The 20,477-nt window shown below is 35.9% G+C and overlaps 1 protein-coding gene across 5 annotated transcripts in view; it reads right to left on the bottom strand.

Moving 5' to 3' along the window:
- Positions 1-20,477, bottom strand: part of LOC143230277 (protein patched-like) — a 114,074-nt gene that overhangs the window by 18,344 nt on the left and 75,253 nt on the right. For 4 of the 5 annotated variants that reach the window (XM_076463540.1, XM_076463528.1, XM_076463533.1 and 1 more), the window contains 9 exons: positions 18,125-18,217; positions 15,179-15,300; positions 14,808-14,955; positions 14,278-14,418; positions 13,374-13,532; positions 7,895-7,990; positions 1,892-2,136; positions 1,479-1,714; positions 973-1,163 (listed from right to left, as the gene is read on the bottom strand). In XM_076463540.1, coding sequence (XP_076319655.1) covers positions 973-1,163; positions 1,479-1,714; positions 1,892-2,136; positions 7,895-7,990; positions 13,374-13,532; positions 14,278-14,418; positions 14,808-14,955; positions 15,179-15,300; positions 18,125-18,217 — 1,431 coding nt within the window. The remainder of the gene's footprint in view (positions 1-972; positions 1,164-1,478; positions 1,715-1,891; positions 2,137-7,894; positions 7,991-13,373; positions 13,533-14,277; positions 14,419-14,807; positions 14,956-15,178; positions 15,301-18,124; positions 18,218-20,477) is intronic. The other variant, XM_076463543.1, reaches the window with a different exon arrangement.

Here is a 20,477-nt window from a genome sequence, read left to right as displayed (position 1 = left end):
GATGGACGTAGAATAAATAGTTTTATTTTCTAAAAACGACAAGCTGTTACGTGAGAAAATAAAGGAAACTGAATGAAGTGAAACGTTAAATCAGAACAACGATTCTTAACATTACCTTGCTGATAATGTTAATTATGGTCCTCATTAATTTTCATCAAATTAAATTACAAAATTAACAAATATTTCTGTTTCAATTGTTTGGGTTTAACTTCCAGAAAACATTCACAAACCCATGGTTAAAATTGATCATAACTGTAAAATAAGAATAAATAATATTTAATTGCATTAAATAAAGTTAATTCAGCTATAAATAACTATTAGTCGTCACAATACTGAAGTAAACTGATGTACTAAGTTTCAAACTTGTACAGTTTTACACTTAAGAAAAAAGTAACCGCGCATGTGCAAAAAAAATCACCCTCTAATTGTATGAATATAAATCATTATAAATATTTATGTTTAACCTTAAATGAATTAGGTAGAGTGTGATTTTCGTTTGGCAAATTAATTATTTTCAGCTTCACAAAAAATAAAGGCCCGGCATAGCCAGGTGGTTAAGGCACTCGGCTCGTAATTTCAGGGTCGCGGGTTCGAACCCCCATCGAAACCCCTCTCTAGTCTTACACTACAAAATTAGGGACGACTAGCACAGATAGCCCTCGTGTAGCTTTGCGCGAAATTCAAACCAAACCAAATATTTTCAACGGTCAGAAGAAAAACGGTCAAATTTGATGACTTAAGTGAAATAATTCTGCTTTTACCACTTCCAGTGTATAGAGCGGAAACTTCGTCATACACCTGGACCTTAACCAATGTCACATCAATTCTAAACATGCAGCTAACCCTCACGTTCTATATGTTCTTTAATGTCAAAAGTACGGGCTGAAAAATTCAATACATTTAAGCCTAGTACAGCTCCACAAGACATTATTTTTTTAAAGATTTACTGAACAATACTGAGCAAATACAAACCTTCACAGATGTTTTTTGAAGAAATGGGGCATAATAATGGGTAGCAATCCTTGTTAGTGACCACCCACAACACAGTTGTTGTGTGTTAACACAAGTGTCCAAACACTTCTGTCTCCAACACTTCTGAGCATCTTGAATTAACTCTTTTGTTGACGTAGAGTTGATGGTTGACAGGTTTTCTGTTGAACACTCTGAAGATATAAACAGATAAAACTAAGTTTAGTTGAAACAGGCAATGTTCTGGTTGAGATGTTCTCTGTTCAACAGTCTGATAACATAACAAGTAATTGTTCATTCTGAAAAACCTCCCTTTTACCTTTTTATAATTAAGAAACGATTAATACAATTACTTAATCACATCCTACAGAAGTCTACGGCCATATGTAGTTATCAATGTTTGTTTTAACTGCAAGAGCTGAAAAACTAGCACATGCCTTGTTCTAACGTTCTTTTATACAAGAGATTAGTTTGAGATAAATTCGCGTTTTTTTTCTCTTTTAAAATACCTGTGTTGTTGTTGTTTTCTGTCCAACACTGAGTTTTTTCAATCCCGGGAGGGGGCGCTAGTACTGTAACCACGTGATTACGATCAGGAGGAAGTGCTCGAGTGACGGCCTGCCGTTTAGGAATTTCTTTGGACGAGACTAGGTTACATAATGATGACGTAGATCCTAATCTCGTGCTGCTCTGTAGTTTACTTCTACCTTCTTCCACGCTGCAAATCGATGACACTTGGGTATCCCTGGGTTAGATATTGACAGTTTATTTTGAGCTATAAATTAAAAACGCGCACGCACATTAGCTTATGTGATGTATTAAAATATTCACAATCGAATATTGAAAACGTATGTGGATTTTTCTCTCTCTAACGAATAATAAAAAACATTATAAAATAAACTTAAGATAGAAGTGTACATACCCACTGAAACAGCAGAAAACATCTATTTTTTTTGCTTTTTGTCGCCGGAGATCTAAACTGACAGCTGCTGGAAAGACCAACAACATGGCGGCCAGGTTGGAGATGACCAAGATAGCTGTCTGAAGAACAAAGGCTCGTAAAGCTGGCACTGGAATGATAGCGGCAGCAAAGAAGGCACACATGTTACTGAAAGATGTGATAAGCACATTGACTCCACTTCTCTTTAAACACTCTCCGGTCTGGTACTGGAAATTATAATTTTTATTTTAAATACAACACAGGTTAGGCTATCGATGAATATAAACATTTAAGCTAAGAGCGTGGAACATTAAGACAATAACAATTGATGTGTCTCTGTAAAGTAAAATGTCAAATGATTTGTTTCGAATATTCCTGAAAAAAGTAATCTGTGATAGTCGTATCTAACCTTTAGTTAATCAACAGAGAGAAGCCATATAGTTAACAGCACCAGTCGTCAAAATGTGGGTTACTGTAATATTTAACAGCGAGATTTGGGCACGGCCTCAAAGTGATAATTACGATTTATATAGTCCGGCAAACAAATCACTAGGTCGCGCCTGGGTCTATGGTTCTACGCACATCACTAATTAACTTTTGTGCTCAACGGTCCACTATCCATCATCATTGAGGAGTTTCATTTACAAAAGATTTCATCAGCTAGAGAAGATTAAACGGTCCACTGATAAATCTAACATATCCTACTATAAAAAAAAGTTTAAACATAAGAGGTTTCAGCAACCTAACTAAAAACCTTTTCAGGATTATAAAAAGTGTAACAAATTACTTTAGAGTGATGATGTTTTATTATTATAATAGTATTTTTATTTTATGTTTATAGATTTTTGTGAAAAAGTAATTTCACGTTGGTATTTCCTTTAGCCATACTTTACCGCCAATTTCAAATCAAAAATAACCAGATAATAACTGAACATATATCACATTTTGTCCGGTACCTTGGATTTTTGTTCGGTGCGGTTTCCAGATTTCTGAAGTCTGACAGATATTTTTTATCTTCAAATTAACGACAGTTAATTTATGTACCTTACAACAAATGAATTCAAAATATCAAATAAAAATGTTTGTGGCAGCGAATACTTGAAATTCACACTCAAAAAAAGGAAGTCGAAACCTCAATAAAATGTTGACATTCCCACAATTCCTAGCAAAGTGTACATGTGTTCAGATAATTAGCATGCGTTGTCTACACATGTACTATTGTTGTTATACATTTACTGTCATGCGAAGCGGAGCACAGCTCTTGAGATTTTGACTGAATATTAAGCCTAAAATTTATACGTCACTGAAATAATTAATAGCGAGATAGCGATTTACGCTTAATTCTCGTAGTTTTGATCGCGGATTTTACAGCGCCATTTGTGCAAAGTGCTAACTTATTTTTTTGCTAAGCTTGCCCTAATTAATTCACTAGCTCATTGTGGACTGTGCCATAAAATAGGCCTAACTGAGTGGTGTTTAATAACCGGTGTGTTTCGGGCTTTATTCTTGGATCATCTAGTACTACTTCGACACGCTAGGCGGTGGTTATTTTATATTAAATTTAGTATTAATATATTATTGGCCTTTAGCGATTAGTTAGTTGGATCGAGGTTTTCGTATGTATGTATATTCTTTAATAATGCAACTTGCTAGTGTTTCTTTATAACCAGTTACAGAAAGTAGCACAAAATACTGTTTTAGGAGAAATAACTCCACAGGTGACCCAATCCATAATGACAGTGTTATGCTTTTGAATGCACAGAATTATTAAAGAAATAAAAAGAAAACAGCACGGTTCAAATCTTAGTCGACCAAATTAAGAAGACAAATAAAGTTGTCTTCTATAGCCGGAGACTTCGTGCGTGTGCATTTAACAATATCATTTCCACGACATAGAAAGACCACACATACTACCACGCTCGCTAAAAATGAGAAATGATCACATTTTGCGGGTCTAGTGGATACACTATGTGACTTCTGACAATATTTGAACTACACTAGATAACAAAAAGTGCTCTGTCATTAGCATCTATCACGAACAGCATTCAAAACCTTAATTACGTTTCATTTGACATGACTCTGTGATGCCGAATTAAAAAAAAGTGTTCCCACTAAAAAAAAACGACCACACAGAAACATGTTACAGTGACACCTATCGTATGAAATGTTCATTACGAAAACATACAATAGAAATGTCTTGCAATTTTCTTTGACATGGATATTAAGTAATTTTGTATTTTTTTTACTGCTTCAATTGAATAATAAAATACACAGATATGAGACTGAATTTTCTCTTCAATGCCGCAGGAAAACTTCCTGTGATAAAACACACAATTTTCAACTAGTTGACTTTAGTAGCTATAACTCCTACAATGAATTGTTGGTATGGATATGACTTTCAGATTCATATAATAACAAACAAAAGTGCTGAAATTATGGGTTACTGAAGTCTGATGGAGATTTATTATGCTAAAGAGAAAACTTTCTAAAGTCAGGTGTGTGTGTGTTTTTTATGTTGTTATATTAAGACCTTAATGGTGTTGTTACGGTTCAGTGACACGGAAAATTGCAGTGTACAATTGTTTCATACTTGTTTCCAAAATTCACGAGTCAGGTATTTCTAATTAAAAGTACATTCTTATTTTGTAAAGAGAAACCATCAATTATCTATTAAAATTGTTTTCGTATTAAATGAAAATGAGATCACAATCGTCTTGTCTGAAATTTGAGTACCTTTATTAGTTTGTTTCGAATTTCTCAAGGGCTATCTGCGCCAACCGTCCCTCATTTATCAGTGATAGACTAGTAAGAAAGTAACTAGTCAACAGCACCCGCCGCTACATCGTGGGCTATTCTTTTACCAACGAATAGTGGAATTGACCGTGATGTTATAACGCCCCCATGGCTGAAAGGGCAAACATGTTTGGTAACGAGGTTCGAACCAGTGACCCATAGATTGAGATTCAAAAACCATAATCACCAAGTCCTGCCAGGCTAATTTAAATATACAATTACAAGATTTTATCATATAATCAGCGAAATAATTTGTTGAAACTTAAATCTCAGAGTTATAGGAATTTGATGAAAATTACTTTTACATATTATTACGTTAGCAATCTGCCCTTATTTACACCCTCCAATAACCATATTAAATCACCGCAAAACGCACCAAATTTGTATCAAACCTACGTTTGTAAAAGTTAATTCCGCGTTTTGTAAGATTATTATATTCAAAATATAACACGTTAAAATTCGAGTTATGTGTTATAACAATAACGTGACAAAATACAGTGCAAACGGACCCACGATGAAGCCACTTACTGAAAATAACAAATGTTGCAGAATTCTGTACAAAAAGTATCTTTTATCTCCAAATTTTATCAGTATGTAAGTGTGGCCATGTTTTGAAGGCTATAAACACAAGCCATCTACAATTAAGTTGTGATAAGTCAGAGACCACTAAGTCTTGGGTTACTCCTTTACCAAAGAATAGTAGGGCTAACCATAACATTATAACAACCCCACGACTGAAAGGATTCGAATCCGCAGATTGCGAGTCGAGTGCCTTAACCGCCAGATAATAGGTAATATGAAATGGAACTATAACTATTATGTAATTATGTTGCTCCATAGGTTTTTCAATAAATCGAATGAATTATAATTACACCTCAACTTTATATCACCCATAGAAGGAGGCGCTGTTAATACTGAGTCACACGAACCATACTTTGTGTTTGTCCAAATTTCAACCCTACATAATACTGTTTAAGCTTTAAAACTTAACCAGAAGGACTAACTTCATCTTAAAGTACATCCCGCCAAGAGGTTACCTTCCACCCCTCCCAAACAGAAATGGCAGTCATCAGAGATAAACATCGACGGTGCAGAGTGGTTTACAACTGCCAAAGACAGGGGAGGCAAAGAATCGGACAGGCTGTTAACAGGGACATTTTTCTTAGTCCAAAGCCTAAAGATTTAATCGAAATAGTTCCCTGAGAAGTAACAGAGAGTTTAGAAACAAAAGTGACTGTATTTTATTTTTTGTATGTTTTTTTTTATCGTGCATTAGTCATTCAAATCTTTCTTATCAACTTCAATAAACGAGAACTGCCTAAAAGGGGGGAATTCTGACGTGTACAAACACTACAAAAACAGATGGTCCCCCAAAATTTGAAATACTGCAAATCAAAATGTCCTTGCAGAGCCAACTCAATGCTTTTTCCTGACAACTCCAGCCACGCTAGCTGACTGACAGAGACCTCCTTTAAACTCTGCCAAGACAGCAGACGGTTAAAGATTCCAGAATGTTTGATAAAATATAGTTTTTTTTTCATCTACAAGTAAAATTGGTAGCAATTCAATCAACAGTACCAAAACTGTTTCCCATGATTACATCAACCATCGCTGTGCTGGGTGATACGAGACTGCACACTCCACTCCTTCACATCATTGTGCACGAAAAAATAACACCCTCCGCCACAGGAGGAATCAGGAGACAGTAGTCATTGTTTAAAGCAGTATCTAAAGGTTAAAAACAAAACAAGTAGTAATAAAATTCCAGAAAGTATTACCAGAAAGGTATGATAGCTAACTTCAAGTACTTGATGTGGATTGCTGTTGCTACTGAAACTAACCGGAGTAAAAAAAAACAAAAAACACTCCGATTTAACAGCAGAAAGTTGAAACAACAAATCATAATGATTGACAGTATTCACAAACTATTAATTGTTAAAATAAAATATCAATGGATTTCCTTCATCCTAAATCACGACAAGGATTTCGTTTCGTGAAACTGTTACAGATGTGACAAAAAAACGTTTGAAGCATGACAACACAAAAACGGACGTAACAACTAACATGAAAAACAATCAAAGTGTAACAGAGCGACTTACAAAGTTTTGATTGTAACAAGTAAAAAAACAGCTAACCGTATATTTTTAATAAACATGTATATATTTGAACCACATAACACAGAGTAAAAGTATAATATAAATCAGTAACATTTACTGAAGTTATGTGTAAACTTCTCAAAAGTTAGGAAGTATTAAAACTAGCAAGTAACAGGCTGGTAGACTTTACAAGTAACAAGTAACACCACAATAATATATCACAGATAAGTGAACATTAATATATATACACAGAGGTACAAAAAGAAGGTCATTTTAATCACTACAAAAAGAGGTGGGACAACATGACATGTTTTTACTCCCTTTGAAACACCTGGCATGACTTGCTCCACCATAATTTAAGACATTGTAGCCAAAAAAAGGTTTGTTTGTTTTAAATTTTGTCCAAAACTACACGAAGGCTATCTATGATAGGTGTCCCTAATTTAGCAGTGTAATACTAGAGGGAAGGTAGCTAGTCATCACCACCCACTGCCAACTGTTGGGTTACTTTTCTACCAACGAATAGTGGGATTTACCATCACATTATAACGCTCCTACAGCTGAAAGGGCGAGCATGTTTGGTATGACGGAGATTCGAATCCGCGACCCTAGAATTACAAGTCGAGTGGCTAACTAACCACCTGGCCGTAAGGGCACCAAAAAAAGGACATTAAATTCTGATTTGACAAGCAAACAATTACTAATATCGTAGTCCCCTAGTGACACAGTAAGTCTGCAGACTTACAACACAAGCAACTGGCTTTCGCTATCCATGGTGGGCAGAGCACAGAGGGTCGATAGTGTAGCTTTGCGTTTAAGTGACTAACAAAGAAAGAAACTAATATCGTTTAATACACCTGTATACTACAGATCACACAGTTGAAGCTGACATTAGTAATTGAGTCCTCAAACGTATGAGTGTTAAAAAGTTACCTGTGAGGAAGTTCCTGAATATGTATTTATTTTTGTATTTCTAGGAAGTTACAAATAAATCGTATGCATGATGTTAGCTAGGCCTTGTCTTGTTTTAAAGTCTTTATAGAACATACCTGAAGTTACAGAAACTTGAATTATAAAGCTTAAAGCTTTGACTTACCTCGAAAGGTATATCAGAATGATAATTCTCTGCATAAGTGTGAGCCAATAAAAATATCCCATCTACTCCAAGACCCAAGGCTAAGAAGGGTACAATCTGTAAAAAAGGTAAAGTAGGTGGAATGAAAGAATAAAAAATACAGTCCAGTTTCTGACCAATATTACATATTCTAGGCAAAACATGAGTCTTTCTACAGAAAGACAGATAAAATCTGCATAAATTGAAATGTTTGTTCTTATCTTTCTTATGAGATGCATAAATTGTTGCGTTTCAACTGTTTCCTTACATTTAGGCCTAACGGCAATTTTACACTTCCACTTGTACATGTTATATAAAAAAATTTCAGTGTAATAGAAAATAAAAATATTAAATATTTACATTGTATATTAATATATAACCATGTTATATGTAGAATGACTTAAGACAAACATATTATTTAAATATAAGTTTTCAACTAAACAGGCATTTTCACTAATATTTATTAAGCCTATTCAAAAGTTACATGTAAGAATATTTTATTGTCAAAGGTTGTGTAACACTGTCATTCAGAAGGGAATGTCATCACTCTTTCTTCTAAAAACATGTCAACTAGCATGCAGAACTGTCACCTTTTACAACTCTAAAACTCTGTTAACATCAGTCAGTACCTATCACCTATTCCAAGACACTGTAAAACTCTGTTAACGTCAGTCAGTACCTATCACCTATTCCGAGACACTGTAAAACTCTGTTAACCATCAACCAGTACCTGTCACATTTTCCAAGACTCCGTAAACAATCAAACATTGGTCAGAATCTGTCACTTTTACATATGAGAAGTAGGAATAACTTATAATAGGAGCACAAGATAATTAAACAATTCTACTTCGGTACTTTGGTAACGACCCCTTCCAGTATCGGGTTTATTTACAGTTTGTTCAAAACAAAGCACAGAATTTCTGATCCTGAAACATTAAACCATTTTTTCAGTCTTGTTAAATGTTTCTTTGTTTTAAATTTCGCGCAAAGCTACTCGATGGCTATCTGCGCTAGCCGTCCCTAATTTTGTAGTGCAAAACTAGAGATAAGGCAGCTAGTCATCACTACCCACCGCCAACTCTCGAGCTGCTCTTTTACCAACGAATTGTGGGATTGATCGTGGATTTATAACACCCCTCCCCGCTGAAAGGACGAGCATGTTTGGTGTGCCGAGGATTTAAACCTGCGCCCCCCCCCCGAATTACGATCGAGTGCCTTAACCACCTGGCCACGTCGGGCCTGCTTTTTCAGACTAATTAACAAGTTATTACATCTTCTCTATACTGATATTCTGAAAATATAACAGCAACAAAAACAACAACAAAGCTGTTCCGTTGCGAGATGTTGCAATGACGTAAAGAGGGTCATCTGTAAATTGCACTCAGGTATCATCGTGTTCCCAAACTACAAATAAGTTTCTGATATAATACACAACTTTCCTTGGGGTTTAACTTTATTCAATACTAGTAATGATTGGCAGTTGAAGACAATCTAGTTTCAGTTGCTTATCTTAGCATGAAGTGTGATTAATATATAATTACAAGAATTATACCGTTCAGCAAACTGCCAACATCCGACGTTTTTGTAATTAACTAAATTTCATTGAGTGATAATTTGTGTGTGAAAACGGAGGGCCTCGCCAGTGAATAAGGGCAAAACAAATGCCCTAACGTTTCTTGACCTCCTTGATTAAAATATTTTCTGGGCTAAAGAGGTCACGTGTCTAATGGCATTGGGAAAGGAAGGGGATATAAATATAAAAAAAAACGTAACAACAGAAACAGCGCACGTGAAAGAAACCTACTGGCTTAAAACCTAACAAATTTTACCCTTTTCGGTTAAAAGATTTCTAAACGGTGGATATCAATTAGCCCGTTGTGCTCCGTGTTGTTCACTAGTATCATTCCTACTAGTCGTGCCGATGAAGCCTCAGCTAAGTGCTACTATCTTTACTAATTTGTAAATAGCTACGAGGCTTAGCATCTTATACGCTAACATGTTTTTTGCATTGTTCAATATGCCGATTGTAACTCTGGGATAAATTCATGAAGCCTACCACAAGCTCGTGACTGTAGGCGCCACAAGGTTCTTTTCATTCGATGAATATTCAAAGTGGTAGACGTGAAGCGCCTCACGTAGCAGAACCTCCGAGTACTTGACCGCTGTCGCCCGTGGTGAAGTGGCACTCTTCAAAAGTTGCTTTCTTGCGTTTCCTTACCCAACCGTCTGTGGATTTATAAAGATAACTGATGTTTGGGGCGAACGTTACATTTCACATAATGAACACCACTGTCACGCTCAAAGATCGTACAAGTTCACTCCAGAAGGTTAGAAATTAATTATAAATTTTAATAAAGCACTCGCGTTTGCCCACTTTTTTCATTTTCTTGGTTAAAGTTTTAACTTCAGTAATTTTCCCATAATATAAGTTCTGTATTATGGGGGGGGGGGGCACCACATTTGATATTTTAACCGTGACTTTTGAATTCAAAACCGAAATAATGACTTTTCATGATAGTTATACACAAGTCTTTTTCCTATTCAGAGGGACATTTCGCTACTGGGTCAAAATTGCGTCGGGGTGGGGGACGTATCTATATAAGCAAACATACTACTTAAATTAAACTACTTGGAAAGCAGTTGATTTATTAAAAGTGTGGTAAAAAAAAAAAAAAGACGAGACCTCGACCTATTTCACTTACATAGTACGGCTTTTATACGACTGAGGCCAGCATTTTCAGTTCTTTAGCATAGTTTCGGTTCTCTACCCGAGTACAGGGGTATTTTTTTCATATCGTTTTCTTTCAATGAAATGTTTAAAAATTATATCCTGTAATAAACACATATTCTAATAATATAGTTAAAGTAGCAAACTACAGCTCATCAGAAAACTCAAACCGCGACGATTGTTGTTTAAGTACAGAGCATCAATCAGTTATGACGTCATGTCGTGCTCCAAGATAACCCGGGTCTTGCTCACCGAACAGGCGAGTTATTAATCACAGCTGCAACCCCCACCATAAAAGTTGTAAAGTTCCCGGAGAATCGGGGGGAAAAAAACAAGTGTGGATAGACATTAGTGAAAAATGTAACACAGCGTGTTATATTACAGTAACAAGTTATGGTTGGCTTTGTGAAATTATGCTCACTTCCGTGTCGGATTTCCAGATTCTTGAAACAGTTTCATCGGTATTTTAATTTGTATTCTGATAATTTACGACATCTACATCTTCAGTTGTCATTAACATATCACAAACGTGTATATTATACAAACAAACGCTATTACTATTTAATGTTCTTATTACACTATCGGAAGACACTGAAAGTTCCAATTATTTATAAGTTGCTACTAAAATACTAAAGGACCGATACAGTCAGGTGGTTAAGGCAGTCACTTTGTAATCTGAGGGGTCGTGGGTTCGAATCCCCGTTACACCAAACATGCTCGCCCTTTCAGCCATGGGGACGTTATAATATGACGATTAGTCCCACTATTCGTTGGTAAAAGAGTAGCCCAAGAGTTAGTGGTTAGCGGTGATGACTAGATTCCTTCCTGCTAGCCTTATACTGCTAAATTAAGGGCAGATAGCCCTCGTGTAGTTTTGCATGAAAATTTAAAGCACAACATTGGCTAATTAATTCATTACTGAGACACTTAGAAAATACTTTTAGACAACAACTGCCGACCATTATTTCACTGTATTACTTCCATCACATATTTGTTTCCTTTTGATTTGAAAATACGGCAGTAAGCCAGCATCAACTTCCGATAAGTCCGTGTGAGGCGAGTTTTAATTTGAAACTTAAATGAATTACAAATAAATGACTCTATTTTAAAGTATGTCATTACAACTTGTCTTTGGTTGGGTAATATCCGAGACAAAAAAACAGTCAATGAACGATAGTGAATAAACTAATAAGGTTGCAAGGGAAACTTCACGCGAGACAAGAATTACGCGGGAAAAAACAATACTAACACCATCTTTTGAGCGACAATTTAAATGTCCTCGTCAAATTTCAAAAAGTTATGCATGCAGTCAAACCTGAGAACCCTACAATATAATCGAACCCTTTGTCAGGAACTCCAGCAAGAAGATATAAAAGTAAACATTTTTATGTAAGTCCAAGGATTCAGCTTTGATAGCCCCAACTGAGCCCCAGATTTCAAAATTTCTAAAATATTAATCTACACTGTTATTTTATAATGGCTTGTTAAATTAATACAAACTATCGATTCATTCAAACCTGTTAAACCCCTACTCCTTGGAGCTCTTACAAAGCTTTCGAAAAATGTTATTTTGTATTTATATTCGATGGAGACAAGAATCCACGTGAAAGATTAAGTCGTTTTTACTGAGACAATCCGTTTCAAAAATCAAATTAATATAAATAAATGCAAAGGAATACTGGCATAACTGAAAACACGAAATGTTAAATAAAGTTGTGTGCTGAATCATAATGCACTTATTACTATCCTTACCTATTCTTTCTGACGATGAATCGAAAAGAACGTTTGATGTTAACAGTGAAGCCATTGTGCCTATAAAAACGTAACAGGTGGAGAATCTTCCACTCGCTGATCACGTGCAGAGTAGTTGCCAAACTCGGAAGTTACGTTTCTCTCGACGGGTTTCAAGTTGTGATTTTTAAAAATTGTTTTTCGCACACAGAATAGCAATATATATGTATATGAATCATCTTTAACGATAGCCCCTGACACGTGAACTACTTTAAGCACTACCAGATTATATATACAAGTTCGTGAGAACCAAAACCATACCCACCCTACAGATCTCCGATACACAGCAAGTCACGACACCCTCCCCTTCGTAACACTCCAGTGGTTCAGCGGTATATCTGTGGACTTAATATCGCTAGAAACTGTATTTCGATACGAGTGGCGGACACAGATGGTCCATTGTGTAGAATTGTGAGTAACTGCAAACTAATTATTTAACCCTTTAAGTAAGTGTGCTACTTTGAGTTTGCCAATAAGAGTGTTGTTGTAGTCCAGGTACAGATATAAGCATCTTAAGAAACGGTTACAATTTTGTTTCTTTTGTACGCACTTGTAAGTAAATTTGTAATTTTTATGTACGTCTTTTAATATATTTTAAGTTAGTAAGAAATAGCATTTAAAACCAATCTTGAGAAATAACATAGCTAAATATATGCCCCCAGTTGCTTATCTGTACGCCTATGGTATTAAAATGCTTAAAATCGGGTTTCGATACCCGTGGTAAGAACAACATGAACAGTCCTTTGGGTAGCTTCGTGTTTACGAACAAAACAAACTCAAAGGTACATAAGCTAAATGAACGTGATTTTAACACATGTTTTAAAACGCTTACGTATCATGTATTGTGAGTAGAATACGAAAAGTTGAAACTGATATATATCCGAAGTGAATGGTTTTTCAATTACTTAAACTATATTATTTTACTTTAGAGCAACTGCCTACCTGGGTAGTGGAAGCGTTAAACACAATGCCTAGAATAGCACACAGTCCAAGTCCCGCTGCGACAGATAATGCCACCAACAAGACTCCAGCAAGTCCAATTCCGCTCTGAGAATTGACAGCGTCAGTCCACCTCAATAACGAGGCACAGGCGTAAACCAACTAAGGAAGAAAGTTGTAAGTAAGAGGTGAGTCAAAGCAACTAAAGAAAGAAAGCTGTGAGCAAGAGGTGAGTCAAAGCAACTGAAGGAAGAAAGCTGTGAGCAAGAGGTGAGTCAAAGCAACTGAAGGAAGATAGCTGTGAGCAAGAGGCGAGTCAAAGCAACTGAAGGAAGATAGCTGTGAGCAAGAGGCGAGTCAAAGCAACTGAAGGAAGAAAGCTGTGAGCAAGAGGTGAGTCAAAGCAACTGAAGGAAGAAAGCTGTGAGCAAGAGGTGAGTCAAAGCAACTGAAGGAAGAAAGCTGTGAGCAAGAGGTGAGTCAAAGCAACTGAAGGAAGAGGAAGAGTCAAAGCAACTAAAGGAAGAAAGTTGCAAGGAAGAGGTGAGTCAAAGCAACTAAAGGAAGAAAGTTGCAAGGAAGAGGTGAGTCAAAGCAACTAAAAGGAAGAAAGTTGTAAGTAAGAGGCTATGATTCACATAGACACTACGGAAGAAAGATGTAAGTAAGGAAGAACATGTTCAACAAAGGGGATTCCTACTCACGACCTTCAGATTGTGAGTCGAACATACTAACCACCAGGCCATGCTAAGCCTATATTTACAATCAAAACAAAGCATTTAAGTTTTGACAATTCTCATTCGAAGGTACATAAAACATTTTAATACTTGGAAATGCCAAATCACCTTACGTAATAATTTTATTTACAAAATATTAAGAGTTCTTATCACTAAAATAAAATGGTTACCATTAGGATATATCCTAAAGCCACGCGGGTGACACTGATTTCCGAGAAATTTTTAACAATATCAGCCAAAGATGTTGTAGAAAAGGCATTCATGTTGTAATGCTTGCTCTGATTGGTCGTCTTCGCAACCAATAGCACCTCCTGTTAGAACCAAAATACGATATCAGACTTCGTACAGAGGGAACTACTACCACGAGTTTAATGTTTATAATTTGTTGTAATAGAAACACTATGAAGAAAATAGATATTCTTATTACTTATTTTGTAAAAACGAAACACTGAAAATTATATTACTGTTTAACTTAGTATCTCAGATTTTGATTTAAATATATGTAGACTGTTGTAAGACGTTTTGTAACTGAAACAGTATTCTACAATATAAGCATCGAAAATAAGAAACGAATACAATGAATAGTGGTACATAATACTGGACCACTAAACAGTATACTTGTAACAAACAAAGCTGTCATTACTAGAACAATATTAGTAATAATTATAAAATACGAACTTATTTATAATATATTATGTACCTCTGTGAATTTCCTTTGCCAAGTTTCTAATATCAGTTTAGCCTTTTCTTCGTCCCATCCAAGATTGTGAACTTTGTAATGACCTTTCCAGAACTCGAACATTTCTCTCTCTCCCATTAACTGTACAACTGACTGAATAGCTTCCGCACTAGGAAATGAATAACAAAATATCACGATGTTACGTTTTCAAAAATACCCATAACCACGAAACAGTGTCTCCAAACGAAACATACATACCTAGTTGTGTCGAAATAAAAAAAAAATTAGTTCCATAACTTATATTAAAACAAGTCTACAAAAACGTTACGATAGGCTCATTGTAGGTAAATTAAATACAGGTCAAGTAGAAGGCACGTGAAGGTTGAACCTACTTTACGATGTAACCACTTTTGTTTTTTATGGCTCCGCCGACAAGAAGATCCTCTGGCCAGTGCATATACTTTGTTGCAAACCCGTAACATCCGCCAGTTAGTTCTGTGCCGATATCTGGAGCCTGCAACAGAATACATGTTGTTGTTATAACATTCTTAACTACAGTAGAGTACATATTATTGTTACAATACAGTAAACTACATCAGAATACACAGTTACAGTATTTTAAAGTAAGAAAAAGATAACCGATACACGTGTGTACTTCACACAATCATTACTGAAAGAACGCATACAATAATCTTGTATTCCTACGCGCCACTATTTTCTTATGTCAACAACGTGTTTCATATTTTCTGAATACACGGTTTCCCAGCTTTAAATCTTATCTGTCTGGTGTCTTTTGTTTCTGGACTTTAGGACACTGTGTTTCAACCCTTGATGAAATTAAAATTCCGTATCTTCAAGACGACTGAAGATATACAAAAACAGATGTATAGCATATGAACTAAACAACGTAAAATTATACACAAAAGAATACTAATAAAAACACGTTGTAGGTTCCCTGAACTTAACCCATCATCGCATCTCATCAAATTGTTTTTTTTCACTATTTATTAATAAACCAGGATACCTCGAATTACAAATATACCTGCGTAACATATTTATATTTCTCAGCATAATAATTCAGTGATATTTGTTCGTAATTAACCAGAAATATTGGTTAAATGAGTCAGCTAAGCTCTTGTAATTATTTTCTTCGTGGAGTACAGCGACCTCTTCTAACCAGACCAACACTGATATTGCATGATGTGTGGTCACTTACGAGTCAGAAGGCGGTGTATAATAGGGGTGGGTTATATGGCCTTTGGTGTTTCGCTTCTACATTCTTTCCTCCGGTGTTGAACTCCCCTTTCCAAAGTTCTATAATAATAGCATTGACCTAAAATTCTAGTGTGTGACGTGGTGTAGTTATTCCAGTTTAACCATTCTTGTCACATGAATAACGGCACACTGATTTATAATTTAAGCAACACGTCACACAAGTAATTAATGTGGAAGATCGTCACGAAATGAAAGCAAATTAGATCATATCATATCTAACCAAAGACGCCGAAAATCCACGTATACACGATACTGAACGAACTTCGACAATAAAAAGAGGTATTTACAAGTAAATGCAATTCACAGAACATCCAAAAAGATATTTAAACTGGGAGAACATTTATAAACGTATGAAATGATTGTTTGTTAATGGAATTTCGTGCACAGCTATTGAAAGGCTACTATGTGCACTCGCCGTCCCTAATTTAGGAGTAATAAACTTGAGGGAAGTCGGCTAGGCTACACCACCCATCGAAAATCCCTTGGGTTACTACTTTTACTAACGAAAAGTGGGATTCAACTTTACGCTATAAAGTCTCCACTACTGTGCTAGCATGTTCCAAGAAGGGATTTGAGCTTTGCAAATTGCAACTTGAATGCGTTTACCACCACTGGCCATGTTGGAACTTTTGGATGATGTAGGAAAGTTTTAAACGTGTTAACTGAGGGACATTTCCTTATAGGTACGTGAATTAGGGAGAGAATTACAAATATGCTTATTTTAAAAGAGTTAATTCATAAATGTGTGTAAAAATATTAAAACTCACTTTCATGAGACATCGTACAAACTTTGGTCAGAAATAATATCATAAACTCAAAGACAAGTACTTATGAGGCGCCAATTTTCAACTTTCCACTTTAGGCTTAACTGTGTGCAGTTTATATATTATTATACTATATATTGCATACTATTTGTTCGTTGAATTTCGCGCAAAGGTTCTCGACGGCTATCAGCCCCCTAACTAGAAGTGAGGGACTAGGGGGAAGGCCGCTTACCAACACGACCCACTGTCAACTCTTTATCCCACTATTCCCATTATCTGCGACTTAAATCTCAATTAATTATTATTACTTTCTAAAATTTAGGTGTCTCAGTTCTAGTTTTCTTATAAAATACTTAACGAAAAATGGGATTGACTATTACATTATAACGTCCTCACCGGTTGAAAAATGGCGAGCATCATCAGTGACGGGATCCAAATACGCCGCCCGCAAATTGCCTGTTTAGCGTCCTAACCACCAGGCCATGCCAGGCCTACTGCTATTTATGACAAGTTCGATAACAAAAGTGTTTGTTGCATTATTAAACGTAAATGCCCCATTCAGTTTATTAAATCACATCTTATATTTACAAATTCATGATAATTTAGAAAATGGCTGTACAAAACAGACGTGTAGCTTAACAGCATAAAGACATATTTGTAAACAGTCATGTGCATTTTATAAACTGACACACAAGTTTAATAAAACATAGTTCATATTTGTAAAGTATGATATATAATGGAATTCTTGCTTACATGATACTGAAAAAAACGTTTTCATTATGCGGAATGCAACCCCCAATTTCGCAAAATTTCTATCCTGTGTACATATAGATTTGCAATAAGGGTCACAATTTTCTTGTTTCCCTCCATTTCCCATTACAGAAAACTTATTTTTCTCCATTCTCAGGAGGAGATATGACGTAATGAATAAGTCTCGTGCTGATCTAATACAGTGGCGCCATCTATACAAATATAATAGTACTGTCTGTAAATACTTCGCTCCTGTTGATGGATCTTCACCACATTTGGCATGAAGGTTTGTTGGGCCCATCAGGAGATAACATGCAAACTTACGGTTTCACATTTTGTGTTTTGTGTTTTATGAGAGTTCTTTTAAATTATATATAAAAGAAACAATTTTTCATGTCCTAAGATAAGTTATGAATTTACATAACTTACGTCCAGGGTACGGGTACCCCAGGTAGTATGTTTAATAAACAATGTTCATATTTGTAAAATGCCATGCACATTTCATAAATAAATAAATATATATATAATAAAACAAAGAGCTATTCCTACCTGTTGCGAGTGCTTGTTTGGAGCAGATTCCGGACAAAACTCATCTGTCGGGTCTAGACACGGTTTTTCTTGATACCCGGATGTGATTCCTGCCTGAATTTAAAGTTGACAGACAAAACAGTAGTTTACATTAAAGGCACACATGGGTAAATTACCTCACATTAAATATAAAGAAACAATACAACAAACTAATTATTCAAATAACTTTCGATTTTCATATACACCAATAAATTACGAAACCCAATAATGCGGGTTTTAATACCTAACTAACCCTAATAATAAAGGCCTGGGATGCCCAGGTTGTAAAGGCGCTCAACTCGTTACCTGAGGGTCACGTGTTGTAATCCCCGTCGCACCCAACATATTTGCCCTTTCAGCAGTGAGGGACGTTATAATGTGACAGTCAATCCCACTATTCGTTGGTAAAAAAGTAGCTCAAGAGTTGGCGGTGAATGATGATGACTAGTTGCCTTCTCCTCTAGCATTACAATGCTAAATTAAGGATGGCTAAAACTGTTAGTTCTTGTGTATATTTACCTAGTACTTTCTTTTATTAATTGACCCGTATAGGTATCACACACATTTTAATGAATTTTAAGCTGGGTAAATTAAGTACGTATAAACACAACAACCTAAAACGCTGTCACCGAACAATAGTGTACAACGTCGTGTATAATCCACGCCAATAAATTAGTGTTAAATTCAAAACCCACCAATAACCCAGTTGCAATGTAAAATATAACGAAGCCAATAACAGTCAGTGTTAACTGTGATAAAAACCAATAACCTACAAATAATAACGAGAAGACTAAGAAATCTACATTAGAGATTGTTCTTCCACTAACATAAGCAGGTAAAACAAAATACACAATAAAACTTAGGTTACGTTTACAGATTAAAACAGCTATATCTCCCACTGATAATACAACGCCATTTTTTAAGGTGTAGATCTCAGGTCATCATTATCTTTCAGTGATAATATACCACCATATCTCTTTGGTGATGACTTTAGGATATCTATATATCTTCTAATGATAATACAAAGTCGTCACTTTTTGGTGTAGATCTCAGGACATCTGCATTTCCCAGTGATAAAAAAAATGCCATCTCATTTTTGGTAATGACATCAAGACATCTGTATCTTCCAATGATAATACAATACCATCTGAATTTTTATGACGACCTCGAGACAACTACGCATTCCAGTGATAATAAAGTGTTAGCTGTTTCTGGTAACGACCCCATGACATCTATGTTTTCCACTGATAAAATAATGTCACCTCTTTGGCTGGTTGGTCTGATAATTCAACTTTCTTGCCTGTTCTGGTAGGAGACGAAGTTGCAGAGAGACGAGACTAAAAGCTTGAACCACAAGGTTATTGCACATGACTTCTTCTTGCACCTCCCCGCCAATCTTTTTCTTACTTCATGACGTATTGTGGGAACCGGGAATGTTAATGTAAACAAACAGGAAAGAAGCTTCGTGTTAATGGGAACTACAAACAAGCACGTGACAGGAAAAGTATTTTTAGAAGTTGTTTCTGAAACGAGTATGCACGAATCTATTTCGGAAATATTACCGATTGATAAACATCCTGGCCCTATAAAAACCACAACGCTTGTGACCTCCATATTCCTTGGGAGCTCAGCGTCCTGTAACGTTAAGGAAACCAGGGTTCAATCCCTTTGTGGTGGATACTATGTTCAGTTGTCTGCTACAAAACACATAAGCTTAATAGAAAAGGTTGAATGAGCAAACATCAGTCACTAAAAAAAATCCGACAACCTAACACTATATGTGTGTGGGGTAATTTCGCGGCAAGGGGGTTTGAGCCACAGACCATAGGATTCACATTCCACCATTCCGATACTACACAACACCGGCCAGTGTGAAAAATTTAAAAGTATTTTAAAACTAACAGTTTTAATGAAACGAAAACAACTATTAGAATTTGTTAGTTTCTTATTACGTGCAAAACTATATATACAATGGGTTGTCTACGAAGTGCACACCACGGGTGTTACCGACAAATAGCTTTAGCTTTATAAGTACAGAAACATACTGCTGAACAGTCAGGTGAGTTGGGGGGGGGGGGATTATTAGGTTTTTTGTTAATGTATCTCCAAAACTGGCTATCTGTGATCTCCCCACAACGGGCACGAAACCAAATTTTGAGCGTTATAATCCCTCAGACGTACCGCTGAGCCAAAGGGGGTGAGGCAGTTATTGATAATTCCCCTTTTGGGGCACTGATAATATATACCGAGTTTCTTCGTTGTTGTTTTCCTTTGCCAACATGAAGTCCAGTCTCTCTATTTTCCAAATACTGTCTGTTATCAAGAAACTCTCATA

This window comes from Tachypleus tridentatus, chromosome 1 (genome assembly GCF_004210375.1).
Source record: "Tachypleus tridentatus isolate NWPU-2018 chromosome 1, ASM421037v1, whole genome shotgun sequence".
NCBI classification, from domain to species: domain Eukaryota; kingdom Metazoa; phylum Arthropoda; class Merostomata; order Xiphosura; family Limulidae; genus Tachypleus; species Tachypleus tridentatus.
The sequence above is the reverse complement of the archived record's forward strand: the minus strand, read 5'-3'. Positions and strand labels throughout refer to the sequence as shown.